The sequence below is a fragment of the Falco peregrinus genome, chromosome 4 (genome assembly GCF_023634155.1).
Source record: "Falco peregrinus isolate bFalPer1 chromosome 4, bFalPer1.pri, whole genome shotgun sequence".
Taxonomy (NCBI): Eukaryota; Metazoa; Chordata; class Aves; order Falconiformes; family Falconidae; genus Falco; species Falco peregrinus.
The window spans coordinates 113,972,558-113,992,233 of NC_073724.1; the positions used below are offsets into that span (position 1 = coordinate 113,972,558).

Below are 19,676 nucleotides of genomic sequence, written 5' to 3' on the forward strand. Positions count from 1 at the left end.
CCCCTTTTTTGTCCTATGGAAACATGGCTTTTGAGAAACTCAGCTACATGTAGTTCACGGATGCTGCTTTTACAGCAATTTACTTAATGTGTGGCACCAAGGGATACAGCTCACTCAGCTGCAGAAATAGGAATAAAATCATACTTACGTGGTACACACGACCCAAACTTATCAGGGAATTCAGATATCAAGTCATCGTTGATCCGATCTTTCATAGGACCCAGAATAATAACCGGCCTGGTGTAATTAACTGAACAACAAAAAGAAAAGCACATTTTGATGAATTTACTGACAATAACAGTAAACCTTCTCAAAGATCCGCTAACCAGAGTTATTGCCTTTATGTATGAAGTGAAAACTTAGGTGTACATTTTATTGATGAATAACTTATTTATTGACATGGCTAAACGAAAACTGAATGAGTATCACTCATTTTGCAGAGCTCTGTGGCGATGCACACACATGTAGTCAAAGGACTATGTGGAGGTATATATATTTGCTATTGCTCAACAAGCTGACTCCCTAATGCTTGCAGATGGACTCTCTCATGAGGCATGGAAAGGATATTGTAGGATTTCTTTCTCCTCAGTTACACGAGTGCATCCCCCATTAAATCAGGTGAGAGCACTTCCATTTTCAGTTCCCTTCCCATAGGTTCATCTGTCCTGGCTAGAGGCACATACCACATGAGAAGGAAAATAATAAAGGCTTCCCATGTAACAATATTGCAGGATATCTAGCAAATCTGCAACAATATTTTGTAGACTGATTAACATAATTATTAGCAAAGCCCATGAGAGTATATAGGGGAAAGTCCTGAGAATGTTAGGACTTGGGGGCTAGCAAGGGAGACACTTACATTGCTTCCTTTGTAAGAAATTGTAATAAATTGAGTGGCCGAGAAAAAGGAGCCACAGAGAGTCTGGAGCTGGCACAGCAAGGTTTACTGCTGGCCCCCAAATTATGAAATGAAAAATACAAGGAACAGTGACAGAAAAGGAAATGAAACTTACTTTCTTGTCTTGTGACAGGTTCATAAGAAAGGATGCAGTCTTCTTGGCCTCCTGATGAGAGAAGAAAGAGAAGAAATTGAAGCTGACAAGCAGCAGGTCAAGTACTAAAGCTTGATAAAACGTTTCACATAGAGACCGGGTTCGACACTTCTCGCTGGTAATGCTCTCACCTGAACCATTCCAAAGTCCCTCATAACTTCAAGGTGTGGAGACCCCTTTATTTCCCTTCCCTCCCCTGCCATGTGTTTCAATTCTCTTTGCTGAAATTGGGCTTTTTCAATGTTGAGTAGTAAGGCTTCATTTATTGATTTGGTAGCAAGGCTGTTTACAAGGATGGCGCAGAAATTTAAGATGCAATTATTTTGCTTCTCCAATTGTTAAGGCTCTAACATGCTGCAGCAGAGAAAATCCACAAGCTGCCTAAACTATTTTTATCCTCAGAATATATACGTTTTGGTTGATTGTCCTTCTGTGCATAACCTCCATAGTCTAGTTTATCCACAGCCTGACATCTAGCTATGAGCTATTTTCTGACCCTTATCCTTTCCCTGAACACAAATCTCACAGCATCATATTTTACACACTTATCCTCTCTCCACTCCTGTTAGGATAGGGCCGTTTCCTCATGGTGATATTTAGGGAACTAGAGCAGAGACATTTGCCAAGAGAAACAAGCGGCATTATATGGACCATGACTTGGGTGCAGGTGCATGGCCCCGATGCATCACTGTCCTCCCCTCTGTGGGGGCGCAAGAGGAGATGGAGAAGGATTCTTTAACCTAATGCATGAATAATCCCTCTGCATTTCTCTTTCTGGGTCACTGTCGCATAGTTGGTACCACGTAAGGGTTCTGGCAGGTTCTAAATAGCACTTAAGACTTAGCAAAGTTTAAAATTACGATTTTATTTTTACTCAGTTCAGTGCTTGTCTCTGAGAAAATCCACAGATGGGCTTTTGCAACTAATTTGCATACTACAGAAGAAAGAATGTCATAAGGCATACCAGGGCTTCATAAAACAGACAAGGTTGCCTTCATTTCATCTGCCTGTGTGCACGTATGTGTTACACTGTCCTGGTGGGCTTCTGCCAAGCCATACAGGGGAAGAGGGCTACCTGATGCCTGATGGATGAGACAAGTAGGATTTAGAGGGGGATTTACATCCTGAAGTAGTCTGACTACTGAGTCGCTCGTGAATCTAATACATTGATAGAGATTTTTTGTGATATATGATCTAGGCAGCTGTGAGAAATGTGTAAGGAAGCTTTTCAAGTAAAAATAACGTTGTAATTCAGGAGAATGACAGAAAAAGCAAATAAAAAAAAGTACTGGTGTGTTAGGAGAGAGGGAGAACAGGCAGGACCAACTCCAACCTAGCAATGGTGCTGAAGCAGCAAAGAGAAAACATCATATTTAATAAAAGGAAGAGATTATACAGCTTTTGAGGATGAGGCAACATAACATATGAAGAGTGTGGGTAATGGATTTTCTTCTCTTTTTGCAAATGTTTGATACCATAATCACTTGCTTAACTTTGGTTTTCATGCAAAGTTAAAAACCTACAATCATTGTTACACTAGGTTTCATGCATCAGATGTATTATTTTCCCTTAATTTTCTCTGGAAATTTTAGGGGTGATACGAAACTCGGGATTTCCCATTCCCCTGGAGATGAAAGGATTCATTCTCCAGGGTGGATGAGGATGCTCCTGCACTGCCTGCCCTCCATCCCCTAGGAGACAAAGCTGTGTTTTTCAACAGCCTAAGAAAGTCAGCCTTGGGGTGGGCAATGAAGCCCTCGTGTACTACACATGAGCAGGGGAGCCTGTTTGTATGAATACAATCTTAAACTTGAAAATACTTGTTTCAATAGCATACAGATCTGCAGAAAGGGATTCATTTCAGCTAATTTCAGATATCACTGTATCTTGAGTGCTTATGTCTAAGCTAGTCCCTAGGTACCGTTTGGAGTTAATGGGCGCCGACAAAGAGGCAAGTGCATATTCTAAGACATGAGTCATCTGAACTATTTTAGATGTCTACTTTGGGATGAGAGAAAAAGCCATAAGGGTCCTATAACAGCATTTAAAGAACAAGGTCAGATGCAGACATGTGCATTTAAACAGCAGAATCCCATGGGAGTGACAGTGACAAGAGCAACTGAAGGAAAATAGCCAATAATTCTGACACTATTGTTTACAATATTTTTTTTTTTTTGTGGGCTCCTATTTGGCTTTGGCACAGAATTATAACCAGCACAAATAAGCTAGCACAGATTTTACCTTCTGTTTTGCCCAGCCTCTGGCATACATGTCCAGACGCTAAAGCTGACACTACATCCATGCCATCAGTAGGGTATGAGCTATGGAGACAAACGAGCCTGTCGTTTCATAGAAGTGTGGTGAAATTGTGGACAGATGGAAGGCAAAGAAAAAACTCCAGCCCACTCAAATTGTGCTGAAGCTTAAGCCATTGAAAAGGGTTGCAGCCAGTAAGGAGAAACTTTGGGGCTGACTGTGATCCACAGGGACTTAAGGATAGGCATCTTCTGGAGTGAAGGCTATTCAGCGCTGAGGTTCAGACTCAACATGGAGTGTGGGTGTTGGGGAAAGAGCCCCATTTCCACTACTTTTCTCTTCTGGAAAAAGGGCTCCAGAAGCTCAAGTTTCTACCTGAACAAAATTCTTCCAAGTCCTGTCCAGACAAAATCCTGTAAGTCCTCAGAAGCTAATATGCATGCTAACTGTACCAGATGGTATTCTTTCATAACATCTACTTAGTACTGCACGGTATTGAAATACTCCATAAAGTATTAAGTGTAATGAAGGGCTGTAGACAAAATCAATAATCAGATTGCTATAACCTTGTGATGGCTTTGAGGTGTGAGACGCAGTGTGAAATTCAGCAGGACATGGGCTATTATTTATCATTTGACTAAGCTTCATTTACCACCCACATTAACAGCTTAATTAGCACAGGTTAGCTATATTGATCTGGAAAATCTTTGTGTAATTTAACTGACAAAACAAAAAGAGAAAAAAGAGAAAGCCCTTTCTGTAGGATTTTGGCACGATCCCTTGTTCTTAGTAAAATTCCATCAAGCCAAAAAGAGAAGAAAGAAAATAAAGAAAAAGAAGAAAGAAAAAAGGAATCTTTCCTAAATGGGATATACTTATTGGAGGGGTTTCACTTTCCCTGGATTGCTGGGGCTCTGCTTCCCTTTGCTCTTGGTTTGCCTGTTGGTGATTTCTCATGCTTGGGAAGAGAAGAATAACCCAGAGTTTGTTATAACTCAGCCTCTATAAACTGGGCAGAGAGGTCCTGCACAGTCAGATGAGTTTCATAAGGACAAATAATTTCCTCTTTTTAAAGGATTTTATGGTATTTCAGAGAGGTAGCCCTACAATGGGCGTAAGGCGTTGCCTCTGTTTTCCCTTTCTCATCAGATGGCAGAGAATCTGTGAAAGACTCAAAACCAGTTTCAGTGTAGACCTGGTAGATATCAGGCATTTTTCATGTCAGCCATAGAAAAGTCTGGTTTCCTACTGTCTTGCCAGAGCATCCAGAGCTTCCAGAGCGCCAGTGCAACTGCGCCTGGCATGTGAGTAACAGGGCAGGAGAGCTGCTGGGAGCTCTCATCACCCACCCCATCAAACATCTTATGCAGTGGGGATCTGTGGATTGTGGCATTTTATTAGAGGGATGTGAATGAAAAATGCATGTAAAGGGATTTAAAGCAGTGAACAACAAAAAAGTAGTACTTATGAAAACAGCTAAAAGTTTTTTATTTTAGAAAAATCAAAGAGAATTTTGGGTTTCGTTAGGTTTTCTGGACTAATAGTGGTGGTTATCATCAATACACATGTAAAATAGATGTAGATGAGACAAATTTGATTTTTGAGCTTTTGCCTGAATTTTGTTGCTTATCTGGATCTAAAATCAAAGGAAACCTACTTTTCTGTCACCATCCATTTAGGTTTTGGGCTAATGTATGGATTACCTAGTTGTACTTGGCAAGATCTTGGAGAAATTAATTTCTTGTTTTGTTTCATCTGCACAGACTGCACTGGGCAGTCAATATCCGAGCCTCTAGTTGGCTCAAAATCCCTTTCCTGGACCTCTGCTTATGCAAGTAAACACATGATTTTTTGAAATATGTTGATAACTATGAAAGGCTGGAAATCCGATACATGAGAAGATCATCAGTAGTCTGAAAATGAACTTGTGACTGAAAAGTGGTGTATCAACACTGTGTGTTTAAGATCAATACAGCTTGTGAGGGCATGAAATGAGACCAATACTTGTGCCAGTTTGAGCGTGCCTGAATAATACAGTAATCCTTGGGGAGTGCAAGAGGCAATGTGTGCGTCCTAATTAATCAGTGGCCTAACACAATAATCAGGACTCCTTAAACTTATTCTGTCTGAAAAATCTCACTACAAGGGTGACTTGGTGACAGAGGGTAAACATTTTTGTTTCTAACAGTTTTCCTTATTTTTAACTTTTAGGCCTATATTGCCTCTCTAGGTAATTGGTGCAATCAACCAGTTATGCAATTAGGCTAAACAGATGTGTAATTTTGATGACAGCTGTAAAAACCCTTACTGAACCACGTGGAAGAGCATTACAATACATATGCAGTAGAGAGACTTGAAATTCATGGCCATTATGAAAATCATGTCTCGCAAAATAAAACCTGATGAGTCCACGGGAAAAAAAAATGTGTTCTTACAAGTTTGTTTTGAAAAGGAAATCAGGACAGTTTAAATCACAGAACTCAAAATAAACTTTCAATCATGGTTTGATTAGCTGGTTCAGGGATAAGTCGAAGTTGGCTGTAAATATCCTTATCACAAAAAGAACAACTTGCTGTGGGATCAGGACTTTATATACCACTCTGCAAATTTGGTTTTACTGCTGAGAACAAATGCAAATCAACTAACATCATTACAACCTTCATATTAGCGTGGCCAGTGTGATGCAGCAGTGGCTGTGTGGTAGCTCAGCACCTTTTAGATCAGATCAGCATTTGTTCCTGGCTCAAAAATACCTTTTAATTTTTAAATAAAGGGCCAGATTCTGCTGTCAAATGTGTTTGTGGTTCCCCCTGAAGTTAATGGAGCTGAAGATTATATGTTGGGATAAAGAAACTCCCACTGTTGGGTCCAGCACTTTTGCTCGTTAGCAGCTCAGTGTTGAGAGCACTGGCAGAAGAAATCAGGTTTACTATCTGCAACACCCTTGTTGCTAAGAAGTGGTCCAAAAATTTTTCTCTTGAGACTACATAGGAGGACTTTCGATTACATTACTATTTTGAAATAAAAAGTATCTGACCTCTGTCAAGAAGTTGATTTTTTAACCCTCAAGCCCAAGACATAAGCAATACTTCTGGCAATACTCAAATTCTTAAGCAATATATTTTTCTAAATAAGTATGAATGCATCAGAATATCTCCTAGAAAAAGCCCAACCAATTTGTAACCCCTTTGTTGATCACTGTCCAGGGCACAGCCTGGACAGCTCTCAGAAGCCTTCAACAACACTTTGTGTAGCTGTACCCGTGGTTTGGAATGGTTCTAGGAATGATCAAATAGTACAGATTTCACCAATAGCTACTTTTCAATAAATACTCATCATGAGAAGCAAAAGTTAGAGAAACATGTTGAAACAATTGCCAGAGACCCACTAGAAAAAATGCAGAACACCTTACCCTGGAGTCCAACTGGCCTGTTTTTATAGGGACAAATAAGAACGTCTGCAGGAGAACACATGGCACTTGTCAGGCATTTCTTACCCACGTACTTTTCTTTGTGCTGGCCAAGGTGTGAATCGCTGATTTCATAGGATCATAGAATGATTCAGGTTGGAAAAGACCTTTAAGATCTTCAAATTCAACCATTAACCTAACACTGCCGAGTCCACCACTAAACCATGTCCCTATGTACCACATCCACACGTCTTTTAAATACCTCGAGGGATGGGGGCTCAGCTGCTTCCCTTGGCAGCCTGTTCCAATGTTTGGCAATCCTTTTGGTGAAGAATTTTTTCCTACTATCCAATCTAAACCTCCCCAGGCACAACTTGAGGCTGTTTCCTCTTGTCCTGTTGCTTGTTACTGGGAGAAGAGACCGACCCCCACCTGCCCACAGCCCCTGTCAGGCAGCTGTAGAGAGCGATAAGGTCCCCCCTGAGTCTTCTCCTCTCCAGGCTGAACACCCCCACTTCCCTCAGCTGCCCCCCATCAGACTTGTGCTCCAGACCCTTCCCCAGCCCCAGTGCCCATCTCTGGACACGCTCCAGCCCGTCTACATCCCTTTTGTGGTGAGAGGCCCAACACTTGAACACAGGATTCGAGATGCGGCCGCACCAGTGCCCAGCACAGGGGGACGGGCACTGCCTGGCCCTGCTGGCCACGCTGCTGCTGACACCGGCCAGGGCGCTGCTGGCCGCCGTGGCCACCTGGGCACACTGGGGGCTCATGTTCAGCTGGCCATCAACCAGCACCCCCAGGTCCTTCTCTGCTGGGCAGGTTTCCAGCCACTCTTTCCTAACTTCCTACAATTCAGAAAGCAGTGGGGAGGCAAACCCTTTCTTCCTGTTCATTTGCTGCAGAAAGAGAAGAGAAGAGAAGAGAAGAGAAGAGAAGAGAAGAGAAGAGAAGAGAAGAGAAGAGAAGAGAAGAGAAGAGAAGAGAAGAGAAGAGAAGAGAAGAGAAGAGGAGGCACTGGAACAGGTCAAGAACCCCGTGCAAAACCCTTGAGCTCTCCAGCAGTTTTCTGTTCGCTCTCCATGAATTTTTCAGCTTCATTTTTTTTTCCTCCTCACAGTATGCCCCGTTTCACCAGTGCAGACTGAGGGCTAGGTGAGTTTGCAAGGCAACACACATGGTGGCCTGGTAAAATAACTTGCAGTGCCTTACACGAACACGCAAATTCTCCTCAAAGTGGCACTAGATCGTGAGGAAGAACAGCTTTGCAACATGGCTGTTTCCAAATGGAGTTCAAACAGACTCCGTCTGTGGCAGTGACTGATGTTGGGCCCCATTCCCAGCTACCCAGATGCAAACAAGAAAAGCAGAAATAATAATATGCTGTCTCATTCTACAAAGAATAAGCTTTACCCTGAGCACCTATTGTTTTTTTTCCTTTCATTAGGAATAAATAAATTAGAAGGCAGTGAGGAATACATCTTTAGGAAATGTTCGCGGTTTAGGTCTGATAATTACTCTTCCCACATGAAGGACATTGATAGGTTCGCGGTGACCTCTGTCAACAGACCCACAAGGTCAGAACTCCAGTGAAATAACTTCTTCATGACAAGCCTCATCTCTCTTACCTCCATTCCCTCACGATTTCTTGACTGCTTTATCTGACCAACTGCCTCTCACTCTGTCCGATTCTTTGTTCTCAAGTCAAGACCTTTCTAGGGGAGATTTGCTGCAATGACTGTGTGATGGGATGCACTTTTGCCACAGTGTAGCCTGGAGATCAGAGAGCAGCCAGCTGGATTCAGGAGGGCTTTAAGTCCCCACAGGAGATATGCTGATATATTACGGCCATGCAGTAACTGAGCACACAGTCAAGTGTGAGTTGATATGCCATTGTGGCCATCTGAAACACTCATTTCCAGCTGGTAACCACAGTTGCTAGTTGCCCAAGGTTATGTCCTCAAATGTCATGTCACCACACACTGATGAACCCTTAGCAAATGAAATTAAGCCTGTTGGGCACCAGCTGCTGGATTTTGAATCCACTTTCACTTGGCATAACCTAAGACTGGCTTCCTCTGCTGCTGAGTGGCATAGCTCCCCAATGGCCAGAGAAAGGAGCCCTACCTGTGTCTTCTCCATTAGGCAGCAGTTGCTGGACATACCAGTAATGTGTGGGAAGCTCCTGCCAACAGCATGCAGGCTGGATGCTTCTGGGGTGAGACAGGAGCTTGCCCAGATGGAAATCACTCTGGAAGGAGAGTGCCTGCCATGGGCAGTTGTTACCCCAACATTGTTTCTTCCAAGTGTCTATGTCCTACCTACCTTCCTCAAATAATTTCTATCCCCTATCTTGCACTCAAAACATACACTTTCTTTCAAGCTATTGCACAGCTAATGAGGAACTGGCTGTCTGGTCTGTCTGATGATGAAATTTGGGAACTAGTTTTTGTGGACCTCCCTCAGATGTTTGGTTACAACTGGGCACCCCTGTTAAGCCTCCTGTTTGGGACAGTTCATCAGGCATGGGATGTGCTCAGCCACCAGCCTAGATTCTCCTCTGGATTTTTACCCTGAGCTCACCCTGAAATAAATGCAACTGGAAGAGATTTGACTCATGCAGACTTGTGAAAATTTAACCTATTGACTCATTCGTGATTGTGAAGTCAGTCTGGGAAAAGAACATCTTATATTTCAAACACAAAGTCCTCCTATCCTTCTAAGTAGAGGACACATTAAAAATGAAGTGGTTCAGAATTGGATTTTGGCAGTTCAAGAGCGCCTACTGTTTTCTTGTGACTCTGGCAATTGCTTTCCAAGGAAACCTTTGCAATACTAGAGCATACAAACTAATTTACCATTCCTGAATTGCATAAGATTAGCTGTTTTACTGAAACAAACCGGCATTTATTAACAGAGCTCAATTGCTATGCATTGTATCACGACTAGTAAATATGAGGTATTATACCAATGATTACCTGAATGTATGTGGGTGCTTAGCACAAGTGCTGAGTGACTGGTGGAAAACTCATGTGCTAAGCAAATGGCTTGAAAAAGTTAAACAACGGGGTGATTTAACAAGCAATCTATCATTTTAATTTCGGTTTATTACATTTCCAGTCATTTATTTAATGCCTTTTTTTTTTTTTTCTTTTCAACAGTTCCAGAAAAATAGCTATATTGGTTTAAATTTGGGGTATTAGTAATAATTACCCAGAAAGTACAATCCCTTGGATATATGATCATATGGAGTCTTTAATTCTAACCAAATCAGGTTGCAGGGTTGGGACCTCCACTTACAGGTAATTGGTGACAGTCAGTGGCAATGCTTAAGGGGAGAAGGTCTACCTTACCTTTTTTTGAGGACTTCAGTATGCATTAGGAAACCCATACTGCCAAAATTAAGGGCCCAACAAAAATTTTTTTACTATTTCTTAGCCCTTCATACAGGCATGCAGAAATGGAAGTAAAAATTGCGACCTTGTAAAGAGGATGTCTTGTGTAGATTTGACTACATCTATGTGTAATTTTACTCTCAAAAGATCATCAAGAAACTGCCCTCTCCCTGCTGAAATAAACGTCTTGTGACTAAACCAAATAATCCTGACTTTCACAGGCTACCCAAAACCAGGTTTGGTTTTACGTCCCAGAATACATCCCAAATAACAACCTTCCTCCGTTCTCTTATAAAGGTTGCCAGTTTTCTTTCGTAGCTTTGTACTTGAAATGTGGTTGTAAATTTGAATTCCAAGCCATTTGCTCCAACTATCTTTATAACATTAACAAAGGAGTAGCAAGGACGGAAACAAAATAAAAGAAACAAACAAAACAAGCAATGCAAAGTAAAAGGACTCTAATGAAAGCAGTAACTTACTGTAGCTACTTTCACTATCGCTGGCATTAGAAGAAACATGTTCTGCAAGAACAGTACAGCAAATTAAAGAACATAACCAAGCACCACAGAGCTGCAGAAACTTAAAAGAACTGCCACAATCATGCAAAGGTAGTTGTGCAGAAAGGAAATAAAAACTATGCAGTGACATCACCTGAAAACTCTACACAGGTAATTTACACTGATAATTTACACAGGTAAAATGAAAGCTTTCTCTCTTGTGGCATCTCAGAGATTCTGTGTACTAGCTAGTGATATGTGTCATGGAAAGGCCATGTCTCTTCTTGATGAGACAGTTAAGGGCATCTCACATAACTTCAAAGTATATTATGGTCCATTTGCATCTCATTGGACATCTTGAGTAATTTCATGAAACCTGAGTGTCTGCTCATATTATTCTGTGCTATCAGTAACATGTGTCATTAACGCATGGGAACTGTCCCTGTTAAACTTCTAACCTGTGGCCGTCTTTAATCACTATGCACTACCCCGAATGGTTAACAAATTAACAAGAAAATGGTTTTGATATCAAGTCTTGTAACTGTGTGTATTTTACCCTGTTCAAAAAAAGAAGACAAAGCCTATGACAAAACTAAGGAAAAAAAATTGAATAAATCTTTTTTCAGATATTGTGTAGACTCAGGATTTGAACTAGCGTATGAAAACCTTTTACCAGACCAGTCTGGATGGGTGAATAGGGATATAAGAACTACCACGATGGGTCAGGCTTGTTGTCTGGCAAATCTGCTGTCCTGTTTCTATTATATTCTTTAAAGGAAGATGCAACCTATACCGTGTGAAGTAGCTCTTCCCAAACAATAGTCAGCAGACTGTTTATGGTCAGTCATACCATGCGATATGGTCTTCAGGAGGTCTGCAGAACCACATTAAACAGTGGTTTTCATATTATCTCTAGTAGAAATCCTGATTTCTTTGCACCTGAAAGATCATTTGACAGTTGAAACTTTTCAGCTGGCCCAGGAAATTTAGAAGCCAATGGTGTAAAGGCTGTACAGTGGGGAGCCACCCTGGGTTAAGGAGAAAGACATGGTGGTTTAAAGGGACAATGGGTACAAATAAGTCACCTCATGACAAATCAGTCCAATATTTGGCATTAAACAAGTGGGCAGATTAGGCTGTGAGTGACTGACAACACTCACCTGCAACTGCCTCTAAACATTCCCAGTAAAAGAAGGAACTCATAAAAGCCAAGTATCCCCTGGGATAAACCCAGAGTAGACCTTGCATGGATATCATGAAGGATGACTATGGGAACAGTGCCAAGACCACCTCTTCTCTGCAAGGTGCTGCATTTCCCTGATGTACCAATCTAATGGCTTAGGGTTTGTGGAGTGGGACTGGTGGGGTTACTGGAGCAGCACAAATAAGAGGGGATGATATCTGATAAAAATAGTAGTGAGGAAGTCTGATTTTGGGCTTAGTAAGAAGCTTTAGAAAACCCACCTTACATTTTGAAGAAAACAATATGACTTTCAGACATTTTGTAGCAAGTTAACGAGGACTGTCTCAAACTAATAGTCTATACAGGACCATGAAGAACCATATTAAACAAGAATAAATATATTTCATAGAAAGAACTGTCATCAAAAAAGCGCATTTGACTTGAATAGTAGTGAAATTTGGATGAGTGGGAATGTCTAGAGGTATGTCAGTAACTGAAAGCTAGGTGCAATATTAACAGAGAAACTAGAGCCTATATAATATAATACCCCTGTGTTACTTTTCCCTTAGAAATTTGCAGAATTCAGTTATCTCCTTCCAAATGTTTGGATATTATGGAGATTTGTCTTTGTAAGGACATGGACATTCAGGAGAGTTATCAGATCAGAAGTATTCTCTTTAGCAGGGAAGGATCTGCATTTGTTGCTAATGAGCTGCTATGACACTTAAAGTAGCACGATGGTTAGAATTCAGGAGGCCGCCACATTTGCTGTCTATCACTGATAAAACAAGTCTTGAAGAACTGTTCTTCATACAAGAGATGAAGCTTTCATCTTTAAATTGTGAGCTACTCTATGGCTTAAAGTTAAACCATTAAAATATCACTTCAACAAATCAGACAGAAACAGAATAACCTCTAAAATTGTGTGCAGGGATGTGCACTCCTGCAATTAAAAATCACATACAAAACAGTAGGTGATGCAATGTTAACATTCACACACATTTTGCTCCAATTACCAGGTGCTTAAGAAAAAGAGTAAGAACTGAGGAAGAAGCAGCCAAACACATGCAAATGGCGTTTTGTTTAAATTATTTAGCTCTGGGTACAGAATATAATGTAGCTATTTATATAGAAATCAGCTGCAAATATTTCACTCTATACAATTTTTCTGGTCTAACTTTCAAGGAAGCAAAATCGTTTCTGAACAATTAGCTGACACATTACACATTCTGCAATGCCAAGTCTTGTGGCAGGATTGCTGCATCAGAAGAAGAAATTGATTAAGGTTGCATGACAGAGAATAGGATGCTAATGGTGAAATGGGTCCAAAATTAGCTTGGGAAAAGGCATGGTCTTCTCTAGCCTGCAAATGACTTCTTTCATTAATAACAAATACTAATCTAAAATCCAGCAAAGTAACAAACACTCCCATGCAAAAAGCTGAAAATGCAGAAGCAACAGCATAAAATAATTTTTCTATTGATCTCCTCGGGATGTGATCAAGTTAAAATGTTTAACTTTCCCTTTAGATGGAGAGGGAGGGATTGTTGCTGAAAAGAACATTCTAGGCAGCGAAACGAGTTCTACATATGCTACTCTACAGAATTGCCATGATGGGAACAATAACATACTGTCAGAAACAAAAGGTGTTATTACAAAAGAAGTGAAAGTGTCTGCTCGATACACTGTATGTTATTTAATATTGTCATGCAGAACAAAACGATTGAAACATTTTTAATGCATTCACAGCTGGGTAACAAATAAAACTCTATCTTGTGCATGCTAGGAGTGGAGGGTCCTCAGAGAAGGAACAGAAGCCAAAACGAAACAAAACAAAAAAAGATTTACAGTGACCATTCCTGGGAACTTACTCAGAGTCTTTGTTCCATAACCGTCGTCACCTAATCCGGGGATGTCCTGCACGGAAGTCCCCAGAGAGAGCAATGAGAAAGGAAGAACAGCCGCAGAAGAGGAAGGAAGAAGTCAGTGGAGTTGAAATGGATACTACCATGACTGACCATGTTGATTGAGCAATCTGGATCCCTGCTTTTTCTTTCTGAAACAGCTTTAGACCCATATTCGATGGGAATGCAGCCAATGAAAAAGTGAGTGCCCGTGATACATGGCTTTTGGAGCTGTGAGGAAGAAGGAACAACCAGATAAAGTTCCAGAAACAATCCTCACCAGATAAATTTAGGAGAATTATTAAGAAAAAAAGTGACTATTTGGGCTTGGAACTAGCATATATTTTGAATAACGCTGGTTATCTATACAATTTAAGCCAGCAATAAATGCCTGGGGAGGTACACGTTCCAAAATCTGATTTATTTCTTTAAGCTGTTAGCATGGTTGCTTCATTTAATTGTTAAACTGTCAGTGAAGCTGCCCATGGCAATCAACTTGGAGAATGTCAAAGGCCAAAAAAGACTAGAGCAGACCTTTTAACAAATAGTCCTTTAGTTTAGTCTGGTGAAAGAAATCACATTTGCCTGATTTTGAGCCAGTTCTGATCAGGGAATATTTAATCAGAGACAGGTTTGGATTTATGACAGGTACCACAACAACTTTGAGGAGCCACATTTGCTCTTCCAAAAGTCAAGGTCACTTTTCTTCTTCTGAAGATGATGTTTCCAGGGATGGAAGGACCAGCTGGATCCAAACTGCAGTCACACATTGGTCACAGTAGTAATACCTCTCCTGCCTGCCTACAACAGATATTTGCCTAGATGTGTGGGATACTGGTATCATGCGTGTCACCCATTTTTTGTGCTGCTGCATGTGCCATCGTCTCCAAGAGGTTACTTACGTTCTGGATCACTTGTTTCCTGCTCACTCTGCTCCTTGCTCTTGTAGAATGGGAATTTTCGTGAAAAGATGAAGTTCTTTTTACGCTTGTCATTGAATGACTGTGAAGGAGAAAAGGCATGGGGCAAAAACAGGGACGTCTAATTGTTGTCACACTCATGCTGACAAAACAACTAGTTTGTAAAAGTGGAGAGAACTGTAGTGACTCAAATCAGTCCAAACCAAGCGGCTGCAAAGAACCAGAGGTGGTTGCGGTGAGTTCTGCAGGTTGAAGGCAAAGCCCCTGGAGACTGGATAGATTTGATTACAGAGGTCTCAAATCACAATCTTCAGCTACTTGTTTGGAATCTAGTGTGTTTGGCTTGTTCAGATGAAAGGCTACAGATGGCTCAGCATGCTTTGAGATCAAGCCACTCATCTTTAATCGTGGCAGACTGTGCACAGAATTAATTAACTGGCTGAAAAAGAATAGACTGCAAATAGGAAAGCAGAAGCCTTTGATTTGCTTGTAGTAGGTATGCAAATTCAGCCCTATGCCAATTAAAATCAAATATTCTTTTCTGGTAACTGCTGCTGGTTTCATAGTATTTCATTTGGCCTTTTAATCGACAACTTCTTAAGTGTGTTTTCATGCTTTATTTTTCTCCATAATTTAAAAAAAACACTTTGATTTATTTTATACACGTGCATTTACTCATTAGGCTCCTCTGGATATGCTTTTAGTTTTATGTGATTTAGAGATGCAATTCTGCTGATAAGCAGTATTTCATTGCATGTTGGGTAACATACATTGCTTTAAATCTTCAAATGGGGAATTAACATGGAAGAAATTGGGCTTTTTTACATGATAAAACCTTTTACCTTATAGCCACAAGGGCTCATATCACTGTACTGTGTAAGAGCAGGATACGTCTCCTTGGGGCATTTAATTCAGATACTAAATGAGGAATTTGGGTCTCTGTGCAGTCAATTGAGAGAAGCTTGTTTTTCCAGAGGGTGCTTATCTGAAGTGATCTACGTTGTCCATCAGACAATGATCTACACTGTCTCCCATACTGAAATTATGCAATGCCTAGACACACGACTTTGCAAGTGATCACCTCCAGGAGAGCAGAGACCTTCTTAACTCATTCTAAGGACCAATCTCAAGTGTCTGTCATTGCTCAAATGAAATATAACCAGTATTTGGCTCCAGTTCTGAAACGGGATATATTTAGAATTTCAGAACTTAACTTTTTTTTTTTACATGTTGGAAGCACAGCATAAAATATAGTTTAGAATAGGTATTTCTGAAAGATGTGAAGTTAGGTACTGAAAATCTCTATTAAAATAGTTGCCTACTTGTGTCACAAAAGTTTCATGCCACTTTTACATTTCAAGCATATTTAAAGTTCAGTAACTGAAAACAAAGGAAAAAATGCACATGTAGAATAAATGATCCATGAAAATCTCTCAGAGTATGTAAACATTCAATGCAAAATTAATTTGGAGGTCATGCACAAATAATCCAGACAGCATGCAATTTCAAAACAAAGCAAATATGAAAGAAAGCCAGAGTTAAAAAAAAAAACAACTGCACATGAAGGATTAAAGTAATCTGTGGATGAAAAGAGGACTGACATGCACATTACATCACTTTAATGACCTAAAGGATATAATTAAATTAAAATGTGTTTTCTGTGATCATTTCTTTTATTTTTCCAAAGAAAGGAATGTAGCATGTTAACATTTCCCATTGTGAAAATGTTGTTTATCACGATTCATCTGAATTTGACATAGTAATACTATAGGCATTGCACTTTAAAAGGGAAACAAATACATATACACAATAGCACCTCAAAAAACAAAGGGGGTTGAAAACCACAATCATTTCGTTACCAAATGTCTTTTCACTTTAGAATTAAAGAGAATGTTATCAAATCAACAAGTAAATATGCTGTGTTTCACAGAGATTATACAATGAATAACACTGGCAAACAATGTTTTTCAATTTTTTCCCCCAACAGTCTAGAGCAAAAATTTCAGAAAGTCCATTTTCACCAGAAAAACATGTATTTTTTTCAAGCTTATGCATGATCTAACAGTATATTTCAAAGAAGATAGATCTAGTGTTCTATAAACTTTTTCTCCTTTTCCAATTCCAAGTATTGGAATTGCCTTTTTAATACAATATTGTTCCACTTCAATTTGGGCAATCAAAATCTGGCAATTCATAGCAGGTGACTATTGTGTCCAACTGTGTCACTGCTTTTACACCATTAAAAAGCATTTTTCTTAAAATAAAGCTGACTTTTAGCTTATTAATATCCCTAAGCAAGTATGCTTATGCATGTGTTAATATTTTTACAGATTAATCAATGTGTATATTTATGTCAATGACCATATACACAATCATAGTATAGCAAGAGGGTTAATATTTAAAATAAAGAAATTGTAAAATATTATAAACACTAAAATGGGTTCGATCCTGCAAACTTATAAAAATAATTAGTCCTTGGTATTAAATGAATGGGCTTACCAAGTATTTATTTTCTTGTCCAGTAAGTACATGTTGATTCACAAGAAACCAAAGACAGGAGGCTTGATTTTGGTTTTGTATCCAATATAAATGTAATTAAACTCAGGCTGATGGTCTCCACCTTAAGGATATGAAATCCTGCAGACACCTAGTGAAATGCTTCTGACAGATACCACAATATGTATCTCTAACATATAGAGATAAGGAGGTTGGCAAAGACTGGAGCGGGAGACTCAGGCAGAATAAACCCCTGTTTTTATCGGACACACTGTGTTAATTCCAGATTTTGTTCTGTCGATGGAGAGCAGAGACCAACCCTGAATAGATATTTTGTTTTTTAAGACAGGATCATGCATGTGAGGAATGGTGGTAAGGGTTAAACTGCAAACTTCAGATGTATGTTTTCAAGAGATTTTGTTTCTATAAAATGGAAACTTTGAGACCTGTCAAATCGTCTGGAGCCAGTTTTCACTGGGGCTCCCTGTGCTGCAGGAGAGCTGTGAAATAACCGTAGGATAAAGGAGAGGTATTTGCCTAGATCTCTCAGCCTGATGCAAAAGTTGCATGCAACTGCAACTGAAATTGTGATTCCAGGCTTAGGCTGGATCCAGCAGTGTGCAGGCAAAGTTTCTGAAAGTCAGTGAAAATATGCCTGAAAATGGATTCCTGTACAAGTCACAATTTCTTTGCTATGAATATTGTAAAATCCTGTAATGGCAAATAACTTGGGCATTTCAGTCACAGGGAAAAACCTGTACCAAAGATTCCTTTTATACCTCACTGCTGCTGTTCACACAGGCTACCAGTAACCTAGGAATCAGCATTAGGAGGAACTTTGGATAGTGCCTAAGACTCAAAAGCAAATGAAATTTTCAAGTACTGTTTGATGACTGAAGAATGAGGTTATTCTTGACAGCACTTGAACTGTGATAAAAGAGTCCTTTCTCAGAAAAAAAGGGGAGAAAAAACTTTCACCGATGTCGTGGATTGATTTCTTATTTGATTCTACTTAGAGATAGACTGTGTTTTGAAGAAACCAAGAAAAAAATGTGATGTGCACTCCTGTTTGACTAAATATCCCCAGATGTCACAGTTATGCAAGTCTGGCTTACACATAGCAACCTTCCCTGGTTGTGACAGACATTAGGACACCATGTGTTTCTTCTTCAGAACCTCCTTTGGTATTTTTTTATGTCATATTGTTTTTGTATTCTAAATGCTGTTCCCTAGGTGCAGCAGCCATATGTATGTTGCTCATCAGCTAATAGGATAATTTTTTTAAAAAGGAAATTTTCATGTAATGTTGAATAAACCATCCAATTTCAAAATTTGCTTTATAGTGGTAAACATCACAAAGAATAGCATACCAGTAATTTGATCGTTGTACCATACTGCAATAGGCAAGTATATAATTGTTTACTTTGAGCTTTCCCAGTTTTTTTTCACAATGTAGCAGATCCAGCCCACACTGTTCAGTGCAGCTGTGGTCTTGGTAGAGGTTCCCCTCTTTAACGTTTTGCAGAAGAGCCTAATATGTTGGGTAAAGATTTCTTTTGATGCTCTAAAAGCTCTAAAAGCAACTGTATCCTCTAAAAACCATAAGACCATTAAACTCCCAACTACACTGGGAATGCTTTATTTTGGTATTTCATTGAACCGATGCTAATCCTCAGTCATGAGCTGGGAACCAGTGTTTCACCTGAGAAAAAGCTGTTCCAGAGCACTGGCTGTGAAATTCTTGTATACAGGGTGTAGATGAATTTCATTTATCATGTATTTTTAGGCAAGTTTGTGCTAAGCTTTGGTCTGGTTTTTATGTTACATGATCCTCTATGTCAGTCTTGTTCTGAGATTGGTCTAGCAGTGTATATGAGAAACTCATTTATTTTACTGCTGCTCATCTGTCATGCTGTGTTTGGTTGTTTGTGGGTTTTGGTTTTTTTTTTTAATTATTCTCCTTTAATGCCTGCTTTTGGCCTAACTTAAATGAAAAGGCCTCGCTTATACAGGATTCTACAAAAATCTACAAAGTTCATAATCAACATTATGTCCCTGCAATCCTTTTCTCTGTATTTAATTCACTTTTTTTTTCTGTTAGGGACATTCTTTCACTCTGTTAGAGCACTCACTTTAATAAAGGTTTGGGCACTCCAACACTATTAAACCTCTACATGCTAAACCTCTCCCATCATACCAAAAAGTCACACTCACACCAGAAAGAAAAGTTTCGGACTGTGACAGATACTCAGTGTTATTTCTCCTTCCAAACATATGTATCTCCTCTCTGCTTTTACAGTGGGCTTTTTCACCTAGCAATTCCTAGTGCACGATGAACATGAAGTCTCCAGAACAAACTTCTGCAGAGAATCCTATGTTAGTATATGTGCTTTATGTGAAAAGTGGTTTTGCAGTTAGCATGGCAGCACGGTCCAGGGAACATGGGTCAAACCACACTGTGGGATCTTCTGCCATCTGTCCCATCTGCAATACAGGGACCATAGCAGTGTCCTCCTTACAGCCACTTTGTGGGGGACTAAGTCAAGGCTATGACCTGGTGCATA

The 19,676-nt window shown here is 39.9% G+C and overlaps 1 protein-coding gene across 23 annotated transcripts in view; it reads right to left on the bottom strand.

Moving 5' to 3' along the window:
- Positions 1-19,676, bottom strand: part of DLG2 (discs large MAGUK scaffold protein 2) — a 1,040,329-nt gene that overhangs the window by 11,745 nt on the left and 1,008,908 nt on the right. For 13 of the 23 annotated variants that reach the window (XM_055801296.1, XM_055801300.1, XM_055801302.1 and 10 more), the window contains 4 exons: positions 14,599-14,698; positions 10,592-10,633; positions 1,014-1,064; positions 149-250 (listed from right to left, as the gene is read on the bottom strand). In XM_055801296.1, the coding sequence (XP_055657271.1) occupies positions 149-250; positions 1,014-1,064; positions 10,592-10,633; positions 14,599-14,698 (295 nt within the window). Of the gene's footprint in view, positions 1-148; positions 251-1,013; positions 1,065-10,591; positions 10,634-13,663; positions 13,710-14,598; positions 14,699-19,676 lie in introns of all 23 variants that reach the window. The other 10 variants (XM_055801304.1, XM_055801301.1, XM_055801310.1 and 7 more) reach the window with 3 other exon arrangements.